The sequence below is a fragment of the Symsagittifera roscoffensis genome, chromosome 9 (assembly GCF_963678635.1).
Source record: "Symsagittifera roscoffensis chromosome 9, txSymRosc1.1, whole genome shotgun sequence".
Lineage (NCBI taxonomy): Eukaryota > Metazoa > Xenacoelomorpha > Acoela > Convolutidae > Symsagittifera > Symsagittifera roscoffensis.
Genome location: NC_087070.1, coordinates 27,500,428 through 27,526,405, shown reverse-complemented (window position 1 = coordinate 27,526,405; position 25,978 = coordinate 27,500,428). Strand labels below are relative to the sequence as shown.

General features: G+C 34.1%; 1 protein-coding gene across 4 annotated transcripts in view; it reads left to right on the top strand.

The window, feature by feature from the left end:
• LOC134854900 (roundabout homolog 2-like) overlaps positions 1 to 4,540 on the top strand; it is a 66,960-nt gene extending 62,420 nt beyond the window's left edge. For 3 of the 4 annotated variants that reach the window (XM_063871265.1, XM_063871263.1, XM_063871264.1), the window contains 3 exons: positions 290 to 662; positions 1,118 to 1,156; positions 3,674 to 4,540. In XM_063871265.1, the coding sequence (XP_063727335.1) occupies positions 290 to 662; positions 1,118 to 1,156; positions 3,674 to 4,050 (789 nt within the window). In that variant the 3' untranslated portion in view covers positions 4,051 to 4,540. Of the gene's footprint in view, positions 1 to 209; positions 229 to 289; positions 663 to 1,117; positions 1,157 to 3,673 lie in introns of those variants that run through there. The other variant, XM_063871266.1, reaches the window with a different exon arrangement.
• The last annotated feature ends 21,438 nt before the right edge of the window (positions 4,541 to 25,978 follow it).

The window sequence follows — 25,978 nt, the reverse complement described above, 5'->3', positions numbered from 1 at the left end:
AGATAGTAGAAAAGGGGGACCCCTTAGGTCGGCAGGGTGTCGAATCCATGAAGAAAAAAAAATGCGTCCGCCCCACCCCCCCCCCCCCCCCCCTTAAATCCGCCCCTGAAGTCAAGATTCGATAAAAATCAGATGTTAACACTCCAGTTGAAATTTGAAGCTATCCTCTACTTAAGTGAGTATAATTTATGTGTTCTTGCGTTTTACAGATATTAGAAAACAGTTCAGGTTTGTTATTTTGCCACACTAATTAATTAGATAGATTTAACATTCTAACCTGCTGTTTTAGAACCCAAACGAGGGCGTATACCAGTGCGGAGACTGCTATGAGGAGTGCCAGTCCATGCCACAGTGCAATAACAACCCCCACTCGCATCATGGCCCCTCTCACCCTTCCTCACAAAACAATGAACCCCACCCTTCTAACAGTTGCACAGCCACACCATATACATGCAATCAGGGGGACCACCGCGACCCACCAACCCACTTAGGAATAGTTTATCACCCTAACTCATCGCCACCTGATTACCAACCCTACCAATCTCAGAGCAACCCGCCCGGCTGTAAATTTGCGACTAACCCCAACAGATATCAACCCACCCCTCCCCCCAGATCACCCGAACATTTGTACAACGAGCTGGACCAGCCCAAACAAATATCAGGTTGGTAGTGAGATTCATGGCGGCCAGAACAGTGGAGCTGACACATATACACTTTTGGACAACATGAATACTTAAACTTTTTGATAAATATCTACCTACTATTTACTGTAAACACTAAAATACCTGCGAGCAGTAGCGGATTTAGGGGGGATTTAGGGTGGAGCAGTCCCCCTTTTGTACTATTTTGAGATATCCATTTTTGGATGACTGCCCTTAAAATTTTTCCAAAGGCGCCTTTGGCGCCAATATATACTGATTTTGAAGGGGGAGCGCGCGCCGAAAATACGCGATTTTTTGGTCGACCTAAATTTTTTGCCCCCCCCCCCCCCCCTCTAGAAATTCCTAGTTCCGCGCCTGCCTGCGAGAGCTTATTAAACATGCTTAAGCCAATACTACTGTAGCATGTCAATAATTGCGTGAATTTCTTTCTCAACGAATTTTTTCTGTTTGTTTAGGTGCCCAGAGCCTCCATCATTACGAAGTCTACGATGCAGGTAACTAATTGTATTTCATATGATGATATTATAGTAAACAAGCAAAGAGCAAACAATTTTGGGAGTTCAACGCAGCGCTCTGCTGGAAGTTTTGAAATAGTTCACCAGATTTTTTCAAGGTTTTAAATTCCGCTTTTTGTTCCGACCATTGAAAATGTATAGGAACTTTGTATTCGGGTGTATTTTATTTTTTAAATTTGTTTTTAAGAGTAATGAACGTAGTGAAGACTCTTATATAAGTCTTGGTGACTATTTTTTTTTCAGGAAAAAGTCTTAAAATCCTCTTATAACTACAGATGCGCATTCATACATATTGATGCATTTATGAATATACCTAGGTATATATTCACTTCTTGAGTTCTGTTGAAATCCATTGGCTGAAAGTGACGTAAATAGCACTCTCCAAATAAGAACGTGCAAATGGTACGAAAAAACGTGAAAAATTTCTAGGTTTGAAAGTGGAATTTAATTTTTAGATTTCAAGCGGAATAAAAACTTTACCTGTTGATCAAGTTTCCTCAAGTTGCCTTAATGTTATCAAAAAAGCGCAAATCATAAATTGTAGTAGAAAGTAGAAAATCAAAAGGCATCTATTTTTTAAGTAAGTTATAAAACAAAATATTACTTCGTTGTACTCAAGGAAAAAGTTTTCTCGAAATTCTTATTAGTGCCTTCTTGGGAATGAATTTTTGAGAACAAATCAAAAGAAATTTGCAAAAAATTGACATAAATTTCATAAGTTCGTTGATTTTGTTTTGTGTTTTTTAGTTTTTCTATGTGATTTATGTGGAAAACTGTTCTCAAATCTAACTTATTTGTTTTAACTATCAAAGTTTTAGGCTTTCGCTTAGATCTTCTCAGCACACCAAAAACAAAAACTACGCAATTTGACAAAAAAAAATTTTGTGGTTATCAAAGAATATGGTCTCGGTCGGAACATTATGTGCTACTTGCACAGCAACCATTTATCCGTGTTTAAGTTGTGGATAAAGTCAAGTTTAGTTTGATGTATACTTTCAACAAACTGAAAACGACTATTTGTTATCCTGGGCTCACTGGTAAATCAAAATTTTCCGTACCAGGAAACCCTTCGCTACCATAATATAATGCAAGCTGAAAATTAAATTTTATTCCATAAACCACTCTCATACCCTCTAAAATGAAGGCAATGATTTTTCTAGGTTTGAAAGTGGAATTTAATTTTTAGATTTCAAGCGGAATAAAAACTTTACCTGTTGATCAAGTTTCCTCAAGTTGCCTTAATGTTATCAAAAAAGCGCAAATCATAAATTGTAGTAGAAAGTAGAAAATCAAAAGGCATCTATTTTTTAAGTAAGTTATAAAACAAAATATTACTTCGTTGTACTCAAGGAAAAAGTTTTCTCGAAATTCTTATTAGTGCCTTCTTGGGAATGAATTTTTGAGAACAAATCAAAAGAAATTTGCAAAAAATTGACATAAATTTCATAAGTTCGTTGATTTTGTTTTGTGTTTTTTAGTTTTTCTATGTGATTTATGTGGAAAACTGTTCTCAAATCTAACTTATTTGTTTTAACTATCAAAGTTTTAGGCTTTCGCTTAGATCTTCTCAGCACACCAAAAACAAAAACTACGCAATTTGACAAAAAAAAATTTTGTGGTTATCAAAGAATATGGTCTCGGTCGGAACATTATGTGCTACTTGCACAGCAACCATTTATCCGTGTTTAAGTTGTGGATAAAGTCAAGTTTAGTTTGATGTATACTTTCAACAAACTGAAAACGACTATTTGTTATCCTGGGCTCACTGGTAAATCAAAATTTTCCGTACCAGGAAACCCTTCGCTACCATAATATAATGCAAGCTGAAAATTAAATTTTATTCCATAAACCACTCTCATACCCTCTAAAATGAAGGCAATGATTTTCAAAGATACGCGTCTGAGCCCACTGCGCACAAAGTCGATTGCATTTAGGAAAACCGGAACATCACGTATTGAATATAATATAAATAAGGTACCGATTCTGCTTCTTGTTGCTGCTCAGTGTAATTGCCTCGCATCCAATTGGTTACATTGAAAACTCATAAATCTGAATCATACTTAGTGATGGGTTAGGGGGGGGGGGGGGGGGGGTGGTGGCAGAAACGCACACCCACTACTGGAATTTGACCCTAACTCCACCGAAATGTTCTCTCTGGTTGTATTTTACCGCATCCATAATTTCGAAAAATACTAATTATACTAATCTCGACAAATACGGCATTTTTGGCGCATTTAAAAACGCTTTTTTGAAACTTTTGATGCATTTTTCAAAAAGTACCAGAGAGTCTTGTGGGCACAGGAAAAGTTACCTCTTCGCCCTGATACGAGCAGTCTTGTATCAATCAAAAACGGACAATAGTTTTAGACGACTCGACCCAAAAATGAAACTAACATTAATATTCGTGAACATAGTTGGAACAAAGTTGGAAGCAATTGGGGGAGGGGGGATTTCGGCGGTGTTTTAGATCTTACTGAGAACAAGTTTGCTGTTTAGAGTTACTGCAACAGTCACTCGCCAATTCGCCATCGAACATGCAAGGATACCACCACACACAACAGAACCCTAACACGCCAAGTAGAAACAACCCCGCCCACCTGCATAGCATGATGAACATGCCTGCTCACCTTTCGACTAGCCAATTTAATGCAGGTCCGCAACAAGCACATCACCAGAGTTTGACGCAACAATCACCACCAACTCAGAATCGAGTATGTCCTCGAATGGGTTTGTCGGGTGTAAACAACAGGGCAAACAACCTAACCAACAACAACATCTGCAATGACAATTCAAACCAATACGTGAACACTGCTTTAAACCGAGCCTCAGGAGTGCCAATGTTGACTACGACAACAAATGTCAATTTGATTTGAGCAGAAATAAACAAAACTAGCGAAGAGACAAAATTGTGTCACAAAAATTGAAAGGGATTGTGAAATTAAATTTATCAGTCTGCCCATGAAGTCGAAGTTAAAAACTTAATAAACGACCTTTCAAATACGGTGCTGCTATAAAATTAGAATTACAAGTTCATATTAGAATGTGCAGATTAGAAATCATTCATTCAATTTTTAGCAAAAAATCCTTTTTATGATCTATCTGTACTTAACTAAGATAATTTGACGTTGGTAGCTAAAATTTCTAACTTAAAACGATGCCGTTGTTTATACCAACAAATTAACGTTGTTTGATTCTGCCTTAAAGTTTGCTATAGTTTTTATTTTGTTTATCTCATAACTTGCAATGCAGCTTGATTGAGCCTTATCTCGACAAAGTGTTTTTGTATATTGTACATTAAGCTCACCTTAATTAATTATCTAATGGAATTGCAAGTAGTTTGACAAATTCAGCTTGTTATACCAATGTTTTGTGTTCACATGTAATTTCACTTCATCAAATCCTCTCCGTGTAGCCCGGATCGACCAAAAACAGTTGAGATAGGGGGTTTGAGTCGAGCACAATTTCGAAACATACCCCAAGCACTGACGAAAAATAAATCGATCACGGTCGAAACTTTATCTCGACAAAGTGGTGCACTGTCGAACGAAATAACCAATGTAACGGTCAAAACTTGAAGTGAACAGATCGAGAAATGAAATTTTCCTAACTAATTTTTTGACCGCCGCGACTATTTTTTCGACCGTTGCGACTATTTTTTCGACCACCGCGACTATTTTCCTTCGGTCGCCCACACATTGCCTCGATCCGCAAAGTCTGGAAATACCAATCTTTGGTTGCGACGGTCTGGTCATAAAACCACAACATCGACCCGGGCACAGCAAAATTATTCAGTATAAACGTGATTTTTATGCACAGTTAGCTAGACCAGCAAATTTGCTGATCATATACAAAGCTGATTTAAATTATCCGGACAAAATAAACAAAACTTGAGTTTCAAACACGTTTTTCTCAAATTAGGTTAAGATTAGACAAAAAATGAAGGGAACAAAAGTTGCTTAGAATTTCATCAGAATTGGTGCAATTTTTCTCCGACCAAAATTTTTCTCTCAACCAAAATATTACCCCAAAAATTGGTCATTTTGGTTTTTTTTCAATTAATCAAAAAAATACGCTGAAACTACTTTTTTAATTGATAAGAAAATAATATCACAAGAAGCCTCTGACACAGCCTAACAAAGTTTCAGAAGGGTTAAATCTCCAGAAACTAGTATAAGAGAAAAAATTTATTTGATAGTCAATAAATGTGATTTTTACAATATAAAACCCAGAACCTCTGTCTAAAAACCGATTTTTTTAAAACAATTAGCACAAATTTTTGGAGAAGTAACCCTTGTTAAACTTTGTTGGGCTGTGTAAGAGGCTTCTTGTGATATAATTTTCTTATCAATTAAAACAGTGTTTCAGCGTATTTTTTGATTAATTAAAAAAAAAATGACCCATTTTTGGGGTGAAATTTTGGTTGAAAAATTCGGAGGAAAAATTGCACCATATTAATTCTGGTGAAATTCTAAGCAACTTTTGTTCAGTTCCTTTTTTGTCTAATCTTCACCCAATTTGAGAAAAACGCGTTTGAAAATTCAAGTTTTGTTCGTTTTGTCCGGATAATTTAAATCAGCACTGTACAAGACCGCCACCGAAGGCCATACGCATGTGAGTTATGACCTATTTGGTTTACTCATAGAGTAATTTCAGATAAGGTACACCGTCTGCTCGTCACGCTATCTTATTTTCGGGCGGATAGATTCGTGCAACTTCTTAGTCTAATACCGATCTCAACTTACTCTTGTATCTCCTAGTCTCAATAGATCGAGTGTATACTGGTTTATGCGAGTTAATTTCCAGAAGGAGAACAACTGTATTCTAAGTTTAAATCAAATTGCTCTGGTGCTGAAACTACAAGTAGTTTCAGCACTTACAAATAAGTGTAAATGTTAGAGATGGAATTTGATTGGTTAGTTGTGAATATTTTACAGAATAGAGAATTATATTTACAACCAATTATAAACTCTAGTTTAGATATGGTTCCACCCATCCGAGGCTTAGAGAGTTTTTAGTTTTTAAATTTTTAATGTAGTAAAGGACGGGTGATGTAGTTTCTTTTTTAAGTTGCGAGCATTGACTTCTTGGAGAAAGAAGAAGTGTGGCTGTTTGAGTTTGACTGAGGAAGATTGATATGTTCGTGTTTCTAGATGGGTCTCGTTGATCGTGGTGGTCTTGGGTGATTGTGTCACAAGACTTCTGATTGATGCAATGATGTATCGATTTCGTTAAATTTAGAGCGAGACTACGTGCAGGGTGAAGTTTGACGTTTCCATGTGAAGTGCCAAGTGACTAGGATTTGTACGTGTTGTCAACATCGAGATGGCCATTGGTCTGGTTCAATGGTTTTTCTTTGCTGCGATGTTGATTCCATACTTTAAATCCTTTGAGGGTAGTGACTTTAGACAGCATATCGAATAGATTAGCCATTCCGAAGTTGGATTGTCGTCTCCTTTCCTGCTCGTGTTTTAAGCTTTATGAAATCTATGCATACTGCATTTATCGTTCACATATGCCTCTCTTTTCATATGCCTCACTTTTCATATGCCTCACTCGTTTACATATGCCTCACTCTGGAGCCACTCTTTTCAAAAATAGGGTATCGGGGTGCAGTAGTGCATGGTGTGGGCATGTTTTTCGAGCGACGTCGTTCTGGTGGGTTAAGCCAGAAGTGGGTTAATTTTTTATGGTATCTTTGTGCAGAGTCTCTTTTTGTGTTCAACCTTTGGTTTCGTTTTTATTACTTGTTTTTCCCTATTTGTTTTGGTTGTGTCCTTTTCTCAAAAACCGAACGTATTGGTTTGGTTTTGTCTTTTGACTTTCAGTGTTTTATTCGGTTGTGGTATGACTTGAAAGTGGTCGTCAAAAGAATATTTTATCCAGTTTTAATCTGGTTTGGGTACCGTGGTTTTTTTCTTAGTCATGCTAATATTTTTGTGGTTTTGTGACGTCAGTAAGCTGCGTTGGTTATATAGTTCCTTCCAACCGGGTTAAAGGAAAATTTGAAACGTGTGAAAACTGGTTAGAGTTGTTATCAGTGAGAGTTAAAACTTAAAATTCATTATTTAAACAATTCTTCGTGGGCAAGCTGTGCAATTGTGGAAAGAGTTTTATGGGCGAGTGAATGATTCAAATCTATAAAAGAAGCGTCCTGTAAAAAAGCTAGTACTTTTTTTAATTTATCTGCAATTTTTTGTGAATTTACTGCCTTGAAATAATAATTTTACTGCTTTTTGGGAATTTAATTTATGAATATACTGCTTGGTAAAAAATTTTTATTGCAACGAGGGTTATTTTTTAATCTACTGCAAGTTGGGGAAATTTTTACTGCTTTTTAATTATACTACGATTTGCTTATACGAGTTTAGAATTTCAAGAAAGGCGTTTTCAGTTTTTTATTTGTTTTTTGTTTGTCTTAGACGATTGTGTGATGAGTTCTAAAAAAAAGTGAAACCTTTACAAAGAATGGTTAGTTGTGTTTTGAATTTGTTAGTGTAAGATACATAATTATACTTACTTAATCGTCAGCAAAAATCCATTTGGAAAAATATCGTGATTGACGATCGATGATGTTGAAAGTTTAGCAAGCAAGCGGGTGATATATTTGGTTTGCAGTAGAGGCCAAAGCAGTTCAAGTGCTTTGATGATATTGTGCTCTTCACTACTTGGTGAGAATTTAGGCGGTGTGTTTAGGATTAGACTATAAAGCTTACGATTATATTTAGTGTTGGGATTGTATTCTAGGACTGGGATTTCAACGGGCTGTAGATATTCGTGAGGGACAATTAGTGGAAGGGATTCATTAACGTTAAAAACTCTGGTTAGTGGGCGGAATATAAACTATTGTCGCATAGGGTCGTAGTTTCTAAGGATTCCTTGCATGTTAGTGTCTTTAATACAATATGTGAAGTTTAAAAAGAATGGTGAAGTGTATTTGGAGTTAATAAACTGAAATCGATGTTGTGGGTTTCGTGGTGGTGTATTAGTTGTGTAATGGTGTTGTATAAATTTATAATAAGTGTATGTGTGAGTTTGTTTTGTGCGTAACGATATTTGATGTGAGCAGTGTAAGTTACGTTCTTTTGTTGTTAGGAAACTAAAGGTTGATGAAAAATGGTTAAATTTATTTAAATAGTAGTCGTAGGCGTTTGTGTCGCGAAGTGCTGTGGATATAATATGATCATATTTTTTATTCATGCAGTTTTATAGTAAATGCTTATTTTGGTTTGATGAAAACTTTTTCAGTTAGTTGGGAGTTAGCGTTAGTTTCGTCACCTAAAAAGGTATCTTCATTGGATCGTGCAATGGCGTGATCATAATGGTTAATGGAAAATCAGTTAGTTTTTTGTGCAGTGAATCTATTTCATGTTTGGTTTAATCCGATAATTGTGAATTGTTTTTCATGAAGTGCTGTGGTTAGGTGAAAAAGTCTAGTTTGACAAAAATCATCGTCGTCTAAATTATTAAAAGTGGAAGTGATAATGGGTTACTGAAATGATATTGTGAGGTCCATGAAAGTGTAAGAAATAAAACATTTTCGTCAACGTAATTTGGTTGATCGTCGTTGGGATTTGAGCGATAGTAAGTATATTGTAGAAAGAATGGCAAGCACACTTGGAGAAATTCTTTTGTGTTAGTATGAAGTGGATGATTCCAAAATGTTTGGGCTGGTCGAGGGTTAGAAGGGAATGGGCTGTTGGGGAGATTTCGTTTAGATACTCGGTGGGCTCGGGTTTCTCCAGTAGTGAATGGGGGGTTGGAGGATTCTGAAGATGAAACGGTTTGTAAGAGGTGATGAATGGTTAGTGTGCTAGGGGGTTGTAGCTGTTGTTGAAGGGTTATGAAGTTGTCTAAATCGTTCCCGAGTTCTGCATCAACGGGACTAGAGTGGCCAGGTGGGTCGCTAGTCATTGGGGAGTAAATTGAATTTGCATCAGTGTAGGAAGAAGGGGCTGAGGAAGGTTCATCGGGAATTTGGGTATGGAGTGGTTGAAAGGGGGTTGGGAAAAAGTGGATGGGTTTAATATCAGAGGTGTTAATTTGTGAAATTGTGTGAAAAACTGTGTTTGTTGAAGTGTCATCGGAGTCCATGCTTGATGAATTATTAGTATATGATGGTTCAGGGTAGGGAGTGAAATCAAAAAGAGGTAAGATCTGAGAGTGACTTTGGAAGTTGGATGGGTAAGAAAGGGAACGGTTGAGGGATCCAATCTGGCGGCTCATCGTGGGCTAAAAAGATGGGTGTTCTGAGAACGGAAATTAGTGGTATGTTGCTATTCTATTGTTTGTTTGTACGTTTCTTCTTGTACGGTTGCTGTGCTATAATGTGGGTAACTGGACTCTGCGGATATCTATGAATTGTAAAGATGAGCTCTGTTAGAGCTATATTCCTGTAATTTCGTGGTACTAAAGATAATGGATGGTTATTATGTAAAGTGTGTAAATGTGGTGCAGTAGGTGTTGTATTTCTATTGTCTTGTGAATTATCATACGCATTAGGCGTGGTTGACATGTTTTTGTTATATTCATTTTTTTGAGCGTCTAAAAAAATTTTGTTAATTGAGGTTGAAAATTTTCCGAAAAATCCTGCGAAAATTATGCGCGCTACGATTGCTTGTTTGTTTACTTGTGTGCTCATTGCGCATGTATTATAGATTCCTTTCAAAAAAAGAAAAAGGAAAACCAAAAAAATTAAACATCGCATGTAATATCGTCAATCTTTCTAAGATGTAGTAGGGCCATCCTAGAAAGGCGAGTAGTTTACTTTTCAAATTTACAAAACTAAAGATATTGATGATTGATATATCTTGTGGACGGTTTTTTTCACCGTCCAAATAAATTTTATCTTTTATATCTTTAAAGTAACCACTGTAATTTTGTGTTTAGATGTCTGAAAACTCTGCGGTTTCTGCAAGTTTTCTTAAATTTTGGTCAAGGGATTTTCTTTGTATTGTATCCATTTTTGTAAGGAGTTCTTGAAAGTGTTGTATGCGGATGTTATGTTGTATATCTGATCTTGAGTATATACCTATTGATTGTAAACCTTCATTTGCGTTTCTAGCAATAGCTTTAATACTTCCTGGTGAAAATTTCTTTAATGGTGGCATAAGTGTAAGATATGGTGTGGGAAGATAATATTTATCTTCGTCGGGTTTTAACTGTACAACACTGTGGCTATTTGTAGATCCACATGGGGCAGCTGTATCCCAAAAATTTGTTCTTCTAGAAAGTGTATCAACAAATAACTTTCTTTTTGTACAATACGGGGATTCTTTTGTAACATCTTTTTTCTTCAAGTAGATATTATGGTGATACGTTTTCCGTACTTGTGTAATAATATAAAATATTTCCTTCGTAGTCGAAAACATTTGACCTATTTATTGACAACAAATATCCTGCATAAGATATGTTTAATAAGGCAAGTGCGAGTGATTTTAAAATTTGTGTTCGTATAAGTTCACATAAGTGATGAAGCGTTTCTAGTTCTGATAGTGACATTTATTGAATAATTCTACTTATTGCATAGTCTAATTTCGTGTCTAAGTGGATGTCATAGTGAATTGCATCAAAATAGGTATTGTTCTTATGTGATAGTTCTTGTAAGCGTGTACTGCTTTTGTCTTGTGGTCGAAGTTTTCCACCAGTTCTTCCTGTGTTTTTTAGAAATTTTACTGGGATGTATGAGTTTTCGTCACTATTTGAAATGTGATGTGTTGGATTTGGGTTATCTATTTGTTTTCCTGTGTTCATGTTGAAACTTTTTTTCGTATTCGACAAGAATTTCTGAGTATTGTGTGTTATAAAGTGGCAAGTTATATATGCAAGCGAGTTCTGTTTCTGGGTAGATTTGAAAATGTGTCAATTTGGCTTCTATTTTATTGATATTGTTGAAACGTTGATTGATTTGTCTGATTTTTTCAGGGTTCACTTTATCATAAGGAATAGATTCAAAAAAGTACTTTTTGATGAAATTTGATCTTTCTTGCGTGTATTCTTTCAACTTGAAATGTGGTACATGTGTCTTCGGGGAACCAAACCATTGTTGTTTGTTATCTTGTTGTTGGATTGCGATATCCTTGATCAATTTTACAAGGTAATCGTATTCCCTGATAAACTATAGTGTCGTCTTTTAAATCTCGTGCTAATTGTACTTTTTCTAATTGGATTTTGCAATCAAAAAAAATAATTTTTTGATATTCTTTGTTTTTGTGTCAGCTTTGCAATTAGAAGGGTTGCTTATTGCATTGCGTGGTATCCAATTTGTATCATGGAGATCATAAACTATTTGTCCATGTGCGCCGTGGAATGGGTATTTGTCATCTAATTTTATATAACCTTAGTATCTTTCAAGTTCCGCTTGATGTGCAGAGTCTGGGAAAATTTGAATTTTTACCAATTTTTGGTTTGTGCCTTTATTTTTGGTTAATTTCAACCGATTAAGTTCGTTTTTACAATCTTCAGGGCTAAGATGTTGAAGTTTTTCTATATTACTTTGATAGAAAGATTCGTGATCAAGTCTATTTTTGTTTCCGTTTGAGACTTGGGAACAATGTACTTGTTTCTCTGAGTATTGTGTTTTATAAAGTGGTAAGTTATATATGCAAGCGAGTTCTGTTTCTGGGTAGATTTAAAAATGTGTCAATTTTTCTTCTATACTATTGATATTGTTGAAACGTTGATTGTTTTGTCTGATTTTTTCAGGGTTTACTTTATCATTAGGAATAGATTCAAAAAAGTACTTTTGATGAAATTTGATCTTTCTTGCGTGTATTCTTGCAACTTGAAATGTGGTACATGTGTCTTCGGGGAACCAAACAATTGTTGCTTGTGTTCTTGTTGTTGGATTTCAATGGCCTTGATCAATTTTACAAGGTAATCGTATTCCCTGATAAACTATAGTGTCGTCTTTTAAATCTCGTGCTAATTGTATCTTTTCTAATTGGATTTCCAATCAAAAAACACAATTTCTTGATAACCTTTGATCTTTGTGTCAGCTTTGCAATAAGAAGGGTTGTTTATTCCATTGCGTGGTATCCAATTTGTATCATGGAGATCATGAATTATTCGTCCATGTGCGCCGTGGAATGGGTATTTGTCATCTAATTTTATAAAACCATAGTATCTTTCAAGTTCCGCTTGATGTGCAGAGTCTGGGAAAATTTGAATGTTTACCAATTTTTGGTTTGTGCCTTTATTTGTGGTTAATTTCAACCGATTAAGTTCGTATTTACAATCTTCAGGGCTAAGACGTTGAAGTGTTTTAATATTACTTTGATAGAAAGATTCGTGATCAAGTCTATTTTTGTTTCCGTTTGAGACTTGGAAACAATGTACTTTTTTCTCTGAGTATTGTGTTTTATAAAGTGGTGTGTTATATTTGCAAGCGAGTTCTGTTTCTGGGTAGATTTGAAAATATGTCAATTTTTCTTCTATATTATTGATATTGTTGAAACGTTGATTGTTTTGTCTGATTTTTTCAGGGTTTACTTTATCATTAGGAATAGATTCAAAAAAGTACTTTTTGATGAAATTTGATCTTTCTTGCGTGTATTCTTGCAACTTGAAATGTGGTACATGTGTCTTCGGGGAACAAAACAATTGTTGCTTGTGTTCTTCTTGTTGGATTGCAATATCCTTGATCAATTTTACAAGGTAATCGTATTCCCTGATAAACTATAGTGTCGTCTTTTAAGTCTCGTGCTAATTGTATCTTTTCTAATTGGATTTTCCAATCAAAAAACACAATTTCTTGATAACCTTTGTTTTTTGTGTCAGCTTTGCAATTAGAAGGGTTGTTTATTCCATTGCGTGGTATCCAGTTTGTATCATGGAGATCATAAATTATTCGTCCATGTGCGCCGTGGAATGGGTATTTGTCATCTAATTTTATATAACCTTAGTATCTTTCAAGTTCCGCTTGATGTGCAGAGTCTGGGAAAATTTGAATGTTTACCAATTTTTGGTTAGTGCCTTTATTTGTGGTTAATTTCAACCGATTAAGTTCGTTTTTACAATCTTCAGGGCTAAGATGTTGAAGTTTTTCTATATTACTTTGATAGAAAGATTCGTGATCAAGTCTATTTTTGTTTCCGTTTGAGACTTGGGAACAATGTACTTTTTTCTCTGAGTATTGTGTTTTATAAGGTGGTGTGTTATATTTGCAAGCAAGTTCTGTTTCTGGGTAGATTTGAAAATGTGTCAATTTTTCTTCTATATTATTGATATTGTTGAAACGTTGATTGTTTTGTCTGATTTTTTCAGGGTTTACTTTATCATTAGGAATAGATTCAAAAAAGTACTTTTTGATGAAATTTGATCTTTCTTGCGTGTATTCTTGCAATTTGAAATGTGGTACATGTGTCTTCGGGGAACCAAACAATTGTTGCTTGTGTTCTTGTTGTTGGATTGCAATATCCTTGATCAATTTTACAAGGTAATCGTATTCCCTGATAAACTATAGTGTCGTCTTTTAAATCTCGTGCTAATTGTATCTTTTCTAATTGGATTTTCCAATCAAAAAACACAATTTCTTGATAAACTTTGTTTTTTGTGACAGCTTTGCAATTAGAAGGGTTGTTTATTCCATTGCATGGTATCCAATTTGCATCATGGAGATCATAAATTATTCGTCCATGTGCGCCGTGGAATGGGTATTTGTCATCTATTTTTATATAACCTTAGTATCTTTCAAGTTCCGCTTGATGTGCAGAGTCTGGGAAAATTTGAATGTTTACCAATTTTTGGTTTGTGCCTTTATTTGTGGTTAATTTCAACCGATTAAGTTCGTTTTTACAATCTTCAGGGCTAAGATGTTGAAGTTTTTCTATATTACTTTGATAGAAAGATTCGTGATCAAGTCTATTTTTGGTTCCGTTTGAGACTTGGGAACAGTGTACTTTTTTTTCTGAGTATTTTGTTTTATAAAGTGGTAAGTTATATATGCAAGCGAGTTCTGTTTCCGGGTAGATTTAAAAATGTGTCAATTTTTCTTCTTTACCATTGATATTGTTGAAACGTTGATTGTTTTGTCTGATTTTTTCAGGGTTTACTTTATCATTAGGAATAGATTCAAAAAAGTACTTTTGATGAAATTTGATCTTTCTTGCGTGTATTCTTGCAACTTGAAATGTGGTACATGTGTCTTCGGGGAACCAAACAATTGTTGCTTGTGTTCTTGTTGTTGGATTTCAATGGCCTTGATCAATTTTACAAGGTAATCGTATTCCCTGATAAACTATAGTGTCGTCTTTTAAATCTCGTGCTAATTGTATCTTTTCTAATTGGATTTCCAATCAAAAAATACAATTTCTTGATAACCTTTGATTTTTGTGTCAGCTTTGCAATAAGAAGGGTTGTTTATTCCATTGCGTGGTATCCAATTTGTATCATGGAGATCATGAATTATTCGTCCATGTGCGCCGTGGAATGGGTATTTGTCATCTAATTTTATAAAACCATAGTATCTTTCAAGTTCCGCTTGATGTGCAGAGTCTGGGAAAATTTGAATGTTTACCAATTTTTGGTTTGTGCCTTTATTTGTGGTTAATTTCAACCGATTAAGTTCGTATTTACAATCTTCAGGGCTAAGACGTTGAAGTGTTTTAATATTACTTTGATAGAAAGATTCGTGATCAAGTCTATTTTTTTTTCCGTTTGAGACTTGGAAACAATGTACTTTTTTCTCTGAGTATTGTGTTTTATAAAGTGGTGTGTTATATTTGCAAGCGAGTTCTGTTTCTGGGTAGATTTGAAAATGTGTCAATTTTTCTTCTATATTATTGATATTGTTGAAACGTTGATTGTTTTGTCTGATTTTTTCAGGGTTTACTTTATCATTAGGAATAGATTCAAAAAAGTACTTTTTGATGAAATTTGATCTTTCTTGCGTGTATTCTTGCAACTTGAAATGTGGTACATGTGTCTTCGGGGAACAAAACAATTGTAGCTTGTGTTCTTCTTGTTGGATTGCAATATCCTTGATCAATTTTACAAGGTAATCGTATTCCCTGATAAACTATAGTGTCGTCTTTTAAGTCTCGTGCTAATTGTATCTTTTCTAATTGGATTTTCCAATCAAAAAACACAATTTCTTGATAACCTTTGTTTTTTGTGTCAGCTTTGCAATTAGAAGGGTTCTTTATTCCATAGCGTGGTATCCAGTTTGTATCATGGAGATCATAAATTATTCGTCCAGGTGCGCCGTGGAATGGGTATTTGTCATCTAATTTTATATAACCTTAGTATCTTTCAAGATCCGCTTGATGTGCAGAGTCTGGGAAAATTTGAATGTTTACCAATTTTTAGTTAGTGCCTTTATTTGTGGTTAACTTCAACCGATTAAGTTCGTTTTTACAATCTTCAGGGCTAAGATGTTGAAGTTTTTCTATATTACTTTGATAGAAAGATTCGTGATCAAGTCTATTTTTGTTTCCGTTTGAGACTTGGGAACAATGTACTTTTTTCTCTGAGTATTGTGTTTTATAAGGTGGTGTGTTATATTTGCAAGCAAGTTCTGTTTCTGGGTAGATTTGAAAATGTGTCAATTTTTCTTCTATATTATTGATATTGTTGAAACGTTGATTGTTTTGTCTGATTTTTTCAGGGTTTACTTTATCATTAGGAATAGATTCAAAAAAGTACTTTTTGATGAAATTTGATCTTTCTTGCGTGTATTCTTGCAACTTGAAATGTGGTACATGTGTCTTCGGGGAACCAAACAATTGTTGCTTGTGTTCTTCTTGTTGGATTGCAATATCCTTGATCAATTTTACAAGGTAATCGTATTCCCTGATAAACTATAGTGTCGTCTTTTAAGTCTCGTGCTAATTGTATCTTTTCTAATTGGATTTTCCAATCAAAAAACACAATTTCTTGATAACCTTTGTTTTTTGTGTCAGCTTTGCAATTAGAAGGGTTGTTTATTCCATTGCGTGGTATCCAGTTTGTATCATGGAGATCATAAATTATTCGTCCATGTGCGCCGTGGAATGGGTATTTGTCATCTAATTTTGTATAACCTTAGTATCTTTCAAGTTCCGCTTGATGTGCAGAGTCTGGGAAAATTTGAATGTTTACCAATTTTTGGTTAGTGCCTTTATTTGTGGTTAACTTCAACCGATTAATTTCGTTTTTACAATCTTCAGGGCTAAGATGTTGAAGTTTTTCTATATTACTTTGATAGAAAGATTCGTGATCAAGTCTATTTTTGTTTCCGTTTGAGACTTGGGAACAATGTACTTTTTTCTCTGAGTATTGTGTTTTATAAGGTGGTGTGTTATATTTGCAAGCAAGTTCTGTTTCTGGGTAGATTTGAAAATGTGTCAATTTTTCTTCTATATTATTGATATTGTTGAAACGTTGATTGTTTTGTCTGATTTTTTCAGGGTTTACTTTATCATTAGGAATAGATTCAAAAAAGTACTTTTTGATGAAATTTGATCTTTCTTGCGTGTATTCTTGCAACTTGAAATGTGGTACATGTGTCTTCGGGGAACCAAACAATTGTTGCTTGTGTTCTTGTTGTTGGATTGCAATATCCTTGATCAATTTTACAAGGTAATCGTATTCCCTGATCAACTATAGTGTCGTCTTTTAAATCTCGTGCTAATTATATCTTTTCTAATTGGATTTTCCAATCAAAAAACACAATTTCTTGATAAATTTGTTTTTTGTGTCAGCTTTGCAATTAGAAGGGTTGTTTATTCCATTGCGTGGTATCCAATTTGTATCATGGAGATCATAAATTATTCGTCCATGTGCGCCGTGGAATGGGTATTTGTCATCTAATTTTATATAACCTTAGTATCTTTCAAGTTCCGCTTGATGTGCAGAGTCTGGGAAAATTTGAATGTTTACCAATTTTTGGTTTGTGCCTTTATTTGTGGTTAATTTCAACCGATTAAGTTCGTATTTACAATCTTCAGGGCTGAGACGTTGAAGTTTTTTTATATTACTTTGATAGAAAGATTCGTGATCAAGTCTATTTTTATTTCCGTTTGAGACTTGGAAACAATGTACTTTTTTCTCTGAGTATTGTGTTTTATAAAGTGGTGTGTTATATTTGCAAGCGAGTTCTGTTTCTGGGTAGATTTGAAAATGTGTCAATTTTTCTTCTATATTATTGATATTGTTGAAACGTTGATTGTTTTGTCTGATTTTTTCAGGGTTTACTTTATCATTAGGAATAGATTCAAAAAAGTACTTATTGGTGAAATTTGATCTTTCTTGCGTGTATTCTTGCAACTTGAAATGTGGTACATGTGTCTTCGGGGAACGAAACAATTGTTGCTTGTGTTCTTGTTGTTGGATTGCAATATCCTTGATCAATTTTTCAAGGTAGTCGTATTTCCTGATAAACTATAGTGTCGTCTTTGAAATCTCGTGCTAATTGTATCTTTTCTAAATGGATTTTCCAATCAAAAAACACAATTTCTTGATAACCTTTGTTTTTTGTGTCAGCTTTGCAATTAGACGGGTTGTTTATTCCATTGCGTGGTATCCAGTTTGTATCATGGAGATCATAAATTATTCGTCTATGTGCGCCGTGGAATGGGTATTTGTCATCTAATTTTATATAACCTAAGTATCTTTCAAGTTCCGCTTGATGTGCAGAGTCTGAGAAAACTTAAAAATTTACCAATTTTTGCTTTGTGCCTTTATTTGTGGTTAATTTCAACCGATTAAGTTCGTTTTTACAATCTTCAGGGCTAAGATGTTGAAGTTTTTCTATATTAATTTGATAGAAAGATTCGTGATCAAGTCTATTTTTGGTTCCGTTTGAGACTTGGGAACAATGTACTTTTTTCTCTGAGTATTGTGTTTTATAAAATGGTGTGTTATATTTGCAAGCAAGTTCTGTTTCTGGGTAGATTTGAAAACGTGTCAATTTGTCTTCTATTTTATTGATATTGTTGAAACGTCGATTTTTTTGTTTGATTTTTTCAGGGTTTACTTTATCATAAGGAATAGATTCAAAAAAGTACTTTTTGATGAAAATTGATCTTTCTTGCGTGTATTCTTGCAACTTGAAATGTGGTACATGTGTCTTCGGGGAACCAAACAATTGTTGCTTGTGTTCTTGTTGTTGGATTGCATTATCCTTGATCACTTTTACAAGGTAATCGTATTCCTTGATAAACTATATTGTCGTCTTTTAAATCTTGTGCTAATTGTACTTTTTCTAATTGAATTTTCCGATCAAAAAACATAATTTCTTGATATTCTTTGTTTTTTGTGTCAGCTTTGCAACTAGAAGGGTTGCTTATTGCATTGCGTGGTATCCAATTTGTATCATGGAGATAATAAAATAATCGTCCATGTGCGCCGTGGAATGGGTATTTGTCATCTAATTTTATCTAACTTTACTATCTTTCAAGTTCTGCTTGATGTGCAGAATCTGGGAAAACTTAAAAATTTACCAATTTTTGCTTTGTGCCTTTATTTGTGGTTAATTTCAACCGATTAAGTTCGTTTTTACAATCTTCAGGGCTAAGATTTAAAAGTTTTTCTATATTACCTTGATAGAAAGATTCGTGATCAAGTCTCTTTTTGTTTCCGTTTGAGACTTGGGAACAATGTACTTGTTTCTCTGAGTATTGTGTTTTATAAAATGGTGTGTTAAATTTGCAAGCGAGTTCTGTTTCTGGGTAGATTTGAAAACGTGTCAATTTGTCTTCTATTTTTTTGATATTGTTGAAAGGTCGATTTTTTTGTTTGATTTTTTCAGGGTTTACTTTATCATAAGGAATAGATTCAAAAAAGTACTTTTTGATGAAAATTGATCTTTCTTGCGTGTATTCTTGCAACTTGAAATGTGGTACATGTGTCTTCGGGGAACCAAACAATTGTTGCTTGTGTTCTTGTTGTTGGATTGCATTATCCTTGATCAATTTTACAAGGTAATCGTATTCCCTGATAAACTATATTGTCGTCTTTTAAATCTCGTGCTAATTGTACTTTTTCTAATTGAATTTGCAATCAAAAAACATAATTTCTTGATATTCTTTGTTTTTGTGTCAGCTTTGCAACTAGAAGGGTTGCTTATTGCATTGTGTGGTATCCAAATTGTATCATGGAGATCATAAATTAATCGTCCATGTGCGCCGTGGAATGGGTATTTGTCATCTAATTTTATCTAACTTTAGTATCTTTCAAGTTCTGCTTGATGTGCAGAACCTGGGAAAACTTAAAAATTTACCAATTTTCGCTTTGTGCCTTTATTTGTGGTTAATTTCAACCGATTAAGTTCGTTTTTAAAATCTTCAGGGCTAAGATGTAGAAGTTTTTCTATATTACTTTGAGAGAAAGATTCGTGATCAAGTCTATTTTTGTTTCCGTTTGAGACTTGGGAACAATGTACTTTTTTCTCTGAGTATTGTGTTTTATAAAGTGGTGTGTTATATTTGCAAGCAAGTTTTGTTTCTGGGTAGATTTGAAAACGTGTCAATTTGTCTTCTATTTTATTGATAATGTTGAAACGTCGACTTTTTTGTTTGATTTTTTCAGGGTTTACTTTATCATAAGGAATAGATTCAAAAAAGTACTTTTTGATGAAGTTTGATCTTTCTTGCGTGTATTCTTGCAACTTGAAATGTGGTACATGTGTCTTCGGGGAACCAAACCATTGTTGCTTGTTTTCGTGTTGTTGGTTTGCAAAATCCTTGACCATTTTTACAAGATAATCGTATTTATTGATAAATTATAGTGTCGTCTTTTAAATCTCGTGCTAATTGTACTTTATCTAATTGGATTTTCCATTCAAAAAACACAATTTCTTGATATCCTTTGTTTTTTTGTCAGCTTTGCAATTGGAAGGGTTGTTTATTCCAATGCGTGGTATCCAATTTGTATCATGGAAATCACAAATTATTCGTCCATGTGCGCTGTGGAATGAGTATTTGTCATATAATTTTATATAACCTTAGTATCTTTCAAGTTCTGCTTGATGTGCAGACTCTGAGAAAATTTGAAAGTTTACCAATTTTTGGTTTGTGCCTTTATTTGTGGTTAATTTCAATCGATTAAGTTCTTTTTTACAATCTTCAGGGCAAAGATGTAAATGTCTTTCTATATTACTTTGATAGAAAGATTCGCTATCAAGTCGATTTTTGTTTCCATTTGAGACTTGGGAACAATAAACTTTTTTCTCTGAGAATGCTGCTGTATACTTGTATCCTGTTAATGTTGTAGCTCGAGCTTTTGAGTAAAGTGTGGCTATTTTATTTGTTGTTTCTTTTTCTTGTGGCTTGGATTCGCATTGAGTTACTTGGTTTATGGCTATTTATGTAGTGTTTTTTGTTCATTTTCTTCAGAATCACAGTGTGTCACTAGTAAATCTTGGGGTCCTGTTCGAGGGAAAGGGTTTTTATGATTTAATGGTTCTGAAAAAGTAAAAGGGAGTAGGGTTTGAAGGAGAAGTATTATTAAAAAATACGTGTGTAGGATAGTCCTGAATAGGGATTATAGAATGTGATGTATCCAAGTGTCTTTTTTGTATATCTATCGTATTTATAGATAATTTCTGTTGTGCTAAATGGAGGAAGTAATGATTGAGCTGTTATATTTGGGGGAGCTAAGGGGAGAGGATGATGTACTAAATTGTTTAATTTTACTGTTATTTCAAATTTAAGTGTCAGATTGTCTTGTGTAAGGATTTGCATGTTGTGTTCCTGTATGTCTTTGTGAATATCGTGTCGATATTGTAATCTGTTGAGTGCCCAATTACGTAGTCTGTTACTGTCGAGATGTTGACCAAATAATGGAGGGGGTGCTACGATTGTAATCCAATCTAACCGTAGTGGTATATTATTGGTTAAATGTTCCTTATATCTATCGCCTAAGTTTGTAGGAAAATTTGGAGTATGATGTTCAACAACAGTATGATGTTGTTGAAGTCTGACTTATTGAAGGGGTTGAAGGAAGTGAGAGGGCTTCTGGTAGTGACAAGGATGTATCTGTAGAGATATCTATTGGGTCGTTTACCAAGTTTGGTTCACCTTGAGTGAAAGCTTGTGTCCTCCAATGTGAGAGACGTTGTGTTGATTTTGGAGGGTTAAAGGGATTTTCACGAATTTGTTCGGATGTGAGGGTTAATTCTAAGTAATCCGAGGGTATTTTCGGAGTATTTTGCGAGGTAAATTGTAATGGTGGGGGGGGGGGGGGCTACTTTGAATTGTACTACTGGAAAGATCTAAAGGATTTGGGGTTGGTGATGAGGTTATGTTAAAATGAACCCTGGTAGTTGTAAAATTTCTATTTCGTCTTGGATGTATAATTTCTCCGTCTATTGCGGTTGTATTTTGGTTTTGACGTGGATGTCTTGTTCTATTAACGTCTTGATGAAGAGAAGGGTATATATTATATGTTGGTTCGTATTTTGGTTCGCTTAGGGGTGCGTGGTGAACTACAGGTTCTAAAGGTTCTGATAATAGTGAATGTCTTTCCTGAAGTGTATATGGGTTTTCTTGAAATGAAATACGTGTTGATGATTGAGGGTGATTTGTCTGACTGGATGTTGGTATTATTGGAGATTCCTGGGATGTCGTAGTCGATGGCGACTGTTGTGTGGGTTGTTGATTAGCAATTTTGAAAAGTTCTATAAAATGTTTACCTATGAAGAAAATTTATGTTGATTATAATATTCTTATATGAAAATGATTACAACTATCGTTGCTAAGGCGAAAATTATGTTTGCCATTTTTATACATTTGCATAATGTCAGAATTAGGGATATTAGAGATGTGAAAAATATTACTAAAAGAAGAAAAATGTCTTTGTTATTGAATAGTTGTCTTAACATGTAGATAGTTGTTCAAATATCGTACCTGAGGAGGTGGTCAAGAGTTTTTGCAAAGTTGAGGTAGGTTTTGTCTAGAGAACAGAAAATTATGAAAAAACGGCAAAAAATTATGAAGAGAAAGAGAAATAGTTCGGGAGTATCTATATTAAAAAACATGATGACTTGAAAAAAGATTGATAGGATTGAAAAACGTTTTGAAGTTATGATTTTGAGAAATTTGAATGAATTGGAAAGGAGCATCTAAAAATGATTCATTCTTGCCGAATTATTTTTTTCTTTTTGAGGCTAAATTTGAGTGTGGTCGGATTGTTTATTAATTTTTGACAAGTGGGTTGGATATAGGCAATTTTTGGTGAAGAGAAGTCTGAAGGTCTAAGAATGAGCTTCCTGATTTTGTTTTTTTTTATTATTGGATGATCGGGGATATTCAGGAGTTATCGTACTTTAGGCTAAATGATCAAGTCCTATTTTTTCTTTAGTCTAATTTAATATTTTTCCTTAAGGGAAACTTGGAGTGTAAGTTGGAACAATATTGTTCATTTTTGTACAATTTGATAGGGGAGGGTTGTAATATTTAGATTTTGTTTATTCCGGTTGTCAAATATGAGCTTGTTAGTTATAGTAGGTCTTTTAGTTATAGTAACATATTTGTTTGAAGTTTGTAAAGTGTCGGCTAAAGAAGTGGTGTCAGAATGAGGTGATGATTAGATAGTTTCTGATTGGCTAAAGTTGAACTGGTTGTTCAAGAGTGTAAGCATGAATATCAGAAAAAAGAAGAGAGTTTTATTATATTTCTGAAAGCTTAAAATGATAGTTAATTAGAAAGAGGTTTTTGGAGTTCAATTTTCTTAAATATTTTAGATTGTGGAATGAAGGTTTCGTAATTTTTTAGTGGTTGATTTCGAAGTGGCGATAATTGTCGTTGGTGAGATTTTTCATTCATTTCTTGTGGTAAAATTTTTTCTTCTAATTTTTGGTTTTTTCTTTGTTTTTGAGGTATTTGTTTACTGCTTATTTCTTGGGATTTTTGTCGGGTATTTTCTTTATTTTTTTTTCGAAAAACTGTGGCCAACATTTTATATCGTTATTTCGTTTTTGATTATCGTTTGAGTTGTCGTGGACAACTTTGAGTCCTGTAAAGGAGTATAATTGTGTTAGCTCGCGAAGAGCGTATTCTTTTGGGTAATATGGTAAAAGATTGTTTCTATGTTGAAAAGTTTTTTTTTATTTGAATCAATAAGTTTATATGTTACATCAGTGGGCTTGTCAATAACTTGAAATGGTCCTTTTTTGGTTGGTTGTAAATTTTTAAATATGCCTTTTGTATTACAAAATTTGGAATTAAGACAAAAGTTCCAATTTTCAAATTTGTAGCTGGTGTGAATCGTGAATTTTAGGGGAATGAACATTCTGTATTTGTAATAATTTTTAGGCTATTTTTCGATAAACTTCATTGCGTTTCTCATCTCTGTTTAAAATCTTTTCAGTATGTGTGCCGGAGGCTAATTTTAAAATTTGTGGGTGATGAAAACGATCTTCAACGATGTAATAGTAGATTATAACACATTGAGTCTTTTGTAGGTTGGCAATAACCGTGTGTGTTTTTTGAGGAGTTTGCTGTTAACATTATTGGTTTCCATTGCGTTTCTCATCTCTGTTTAAAATCTTTTCAGTATGTGTGCCGGAGGCTAATTTTAAAATTTGTGGGTGATGAAAACGATCTTCAACGATGTAATAGTAGATTATAACACATTGAGTCTTTTGTAGGTTGGCAATAACCGTGTGTGTTTTTTGAGGAGTTTGCTGTTAACATTATTGGTTTCCGTGGTTTTTGATTAAAAAACATTTCATAAGGTGATAGTCCTAAGGTTGTTGCTATTTGTGAATTGTAAGCCAAGGGGAAAAATTTTACATCTGTTGACCATTCAGTATATTTTGTATCGTTTCCATTTATGATACATCTGAGGTATTCTTGTAGTGAAAAGTTCATTCCTTCGACTAAACCATTAGTCCAAGGGGCATGAGATGTTCGTGTTTTGTGTTTAATGTTACATAGATGGCATAATGTATTATTTCATTATTATTTGTGACAAGGATTTCTGTTAAACCAAATTTCGCTATCCAGTCTTCATAAAGTGTTGGGTACTCATAATAGACATTACAATGAGGTACTGGGTTGAGTGCTACGTAGTGTGTTAATGTGTCAAATATGGCCATTATATATGAATTTCCTTCTGAAGAGGGTAATATTGGTCCTTTTGTATCAAATGAGATTCTCTGGTTAAAATATAAACCTTGTCCTTTAAAATCTTGTTTTACTGCTATTTGTTTTTGATTTGGGTATGATTTGATTAATTGGCATGTTCTGATCCTGCATGTCCACTAGTGTTTAAGGAATGTGAAGTGTGAAATGCTATGAGTATCATACTTAGTGGTGAACAGGGTACTTTTAAATCAGATGTTTGGTTCTTTAAAATCTTTGTGTTCTCATTTATGGATGTATTATTGAATTTTTAAAAGTATCTCAGAAGTGTTTTGTTTCCTAGAATTGTGATATCTGCTTTCATGGGTTTTGTTTTGTAAGTGTACCAAGACTTTAATTGTCTAATGACTGGGTCAAGGTTTTGATCTTTTTGTAGCAGTTCAAGTGTTAATTTCTCTGTATTTGGCAGGAAGATATTTTCAATTTCTTATTTTGAGAGAGGTATGTTATCTAGGGAGTCATGGAGGTTAAAATTTTGATTTATTGTGTTTTTTGAATCGGTATCTGGGGGTCCTGATAATTTTATCTTATCAGTTAGATTTTCTTTTTCTATTAAAGGGAAAAAGTCTGTCCTGTACATTTTTGATTGAGTGGTTTTTGTTCTATTTCTTGATCTATTTCTTGACAACAAATATCCTGCATAAGGTAAGTTTAATAAGGCAAGTGCAAGTGGTTGTAAAATTTGTGTTCGTATAAGTTCACATAAGTGATGAAGCGTTTCTAGTTCTGATAGTGACATTTCCTGAATAATTCTACTTATTGCATAGTCTAATTTCATGTCTAAGTGGATGTCACGTTGAATTGCATCAAAATAGGTATTGTTCATAAGTGATAGTTCTTGTAAGCGTGTACTGCTTTTGTCTTGTGGTCGAAGTTTTCCACCAGTTCTTCCTGTGTTTTTTAGAAACTTTACTGGAATGTATGAGTTTTCGTCACTATTTGAATAGTGATGTGTTGGATTTGGGTTATCGATTTGTTTTCCTGTGTTCTTGTTTTTTCGTATTCGACAAGAAATTCTGAGTATTGTGTTTTATAATGTGGTTTGTTATATATGCAAGCGAGTTCTGTTTCTGGGTAGATTTGAAAATGTGTCAATTTGTCTTCTATATTATTGATATTGTTGAAACGTTGATTGTTTTGTCTGGTTTTTTCAGGGTTTACTTTATCATAAGGTATAGATTCAAAAAAGTACTTTTTGATGAAATTTGATCTTTCTTGCGTGTATTTTTGCAACTTGAAATGTGGTACATGTGTCTTCGGGGAACCAAACAATTGTTGCTTGTGTTTTTGTTGTTGGATTGCAATATCCTTGATCAATTTTACAAGGTAATCGTTTTCCCTGATAAACTATATTGTCGTCTTTTAAATCTCGTGCTAATTGTACTTTTTGTAATTGGATTTTCTATTCAAAAAACATAATTTCTTGATATTTTTTGTTTTTTGTGTCAGCTTTGCAATTAGAAGGGTTGCTTATTGCATTGCGTGGTATCCAATTTGTATCATGGAGATCATAAAATAATCGTCCATGTGCGCCGTAGAATGGGTATTTGTCATCTAATTTTTAATAACTTTAGTGTCTTTCAAGTTCCGCTTGATGTGCAGAATCTGGGAAAACTTCAAAATTAACCAATTTTCGCTTTGTGCCTTTATTTGTGGTTAATTTCAACCGATTAAGTTCGTTTTTACAATCTTCAGGGCAAGGATGTAAAAGTCTTTCTATATTACTTTGATAGAAAGATTC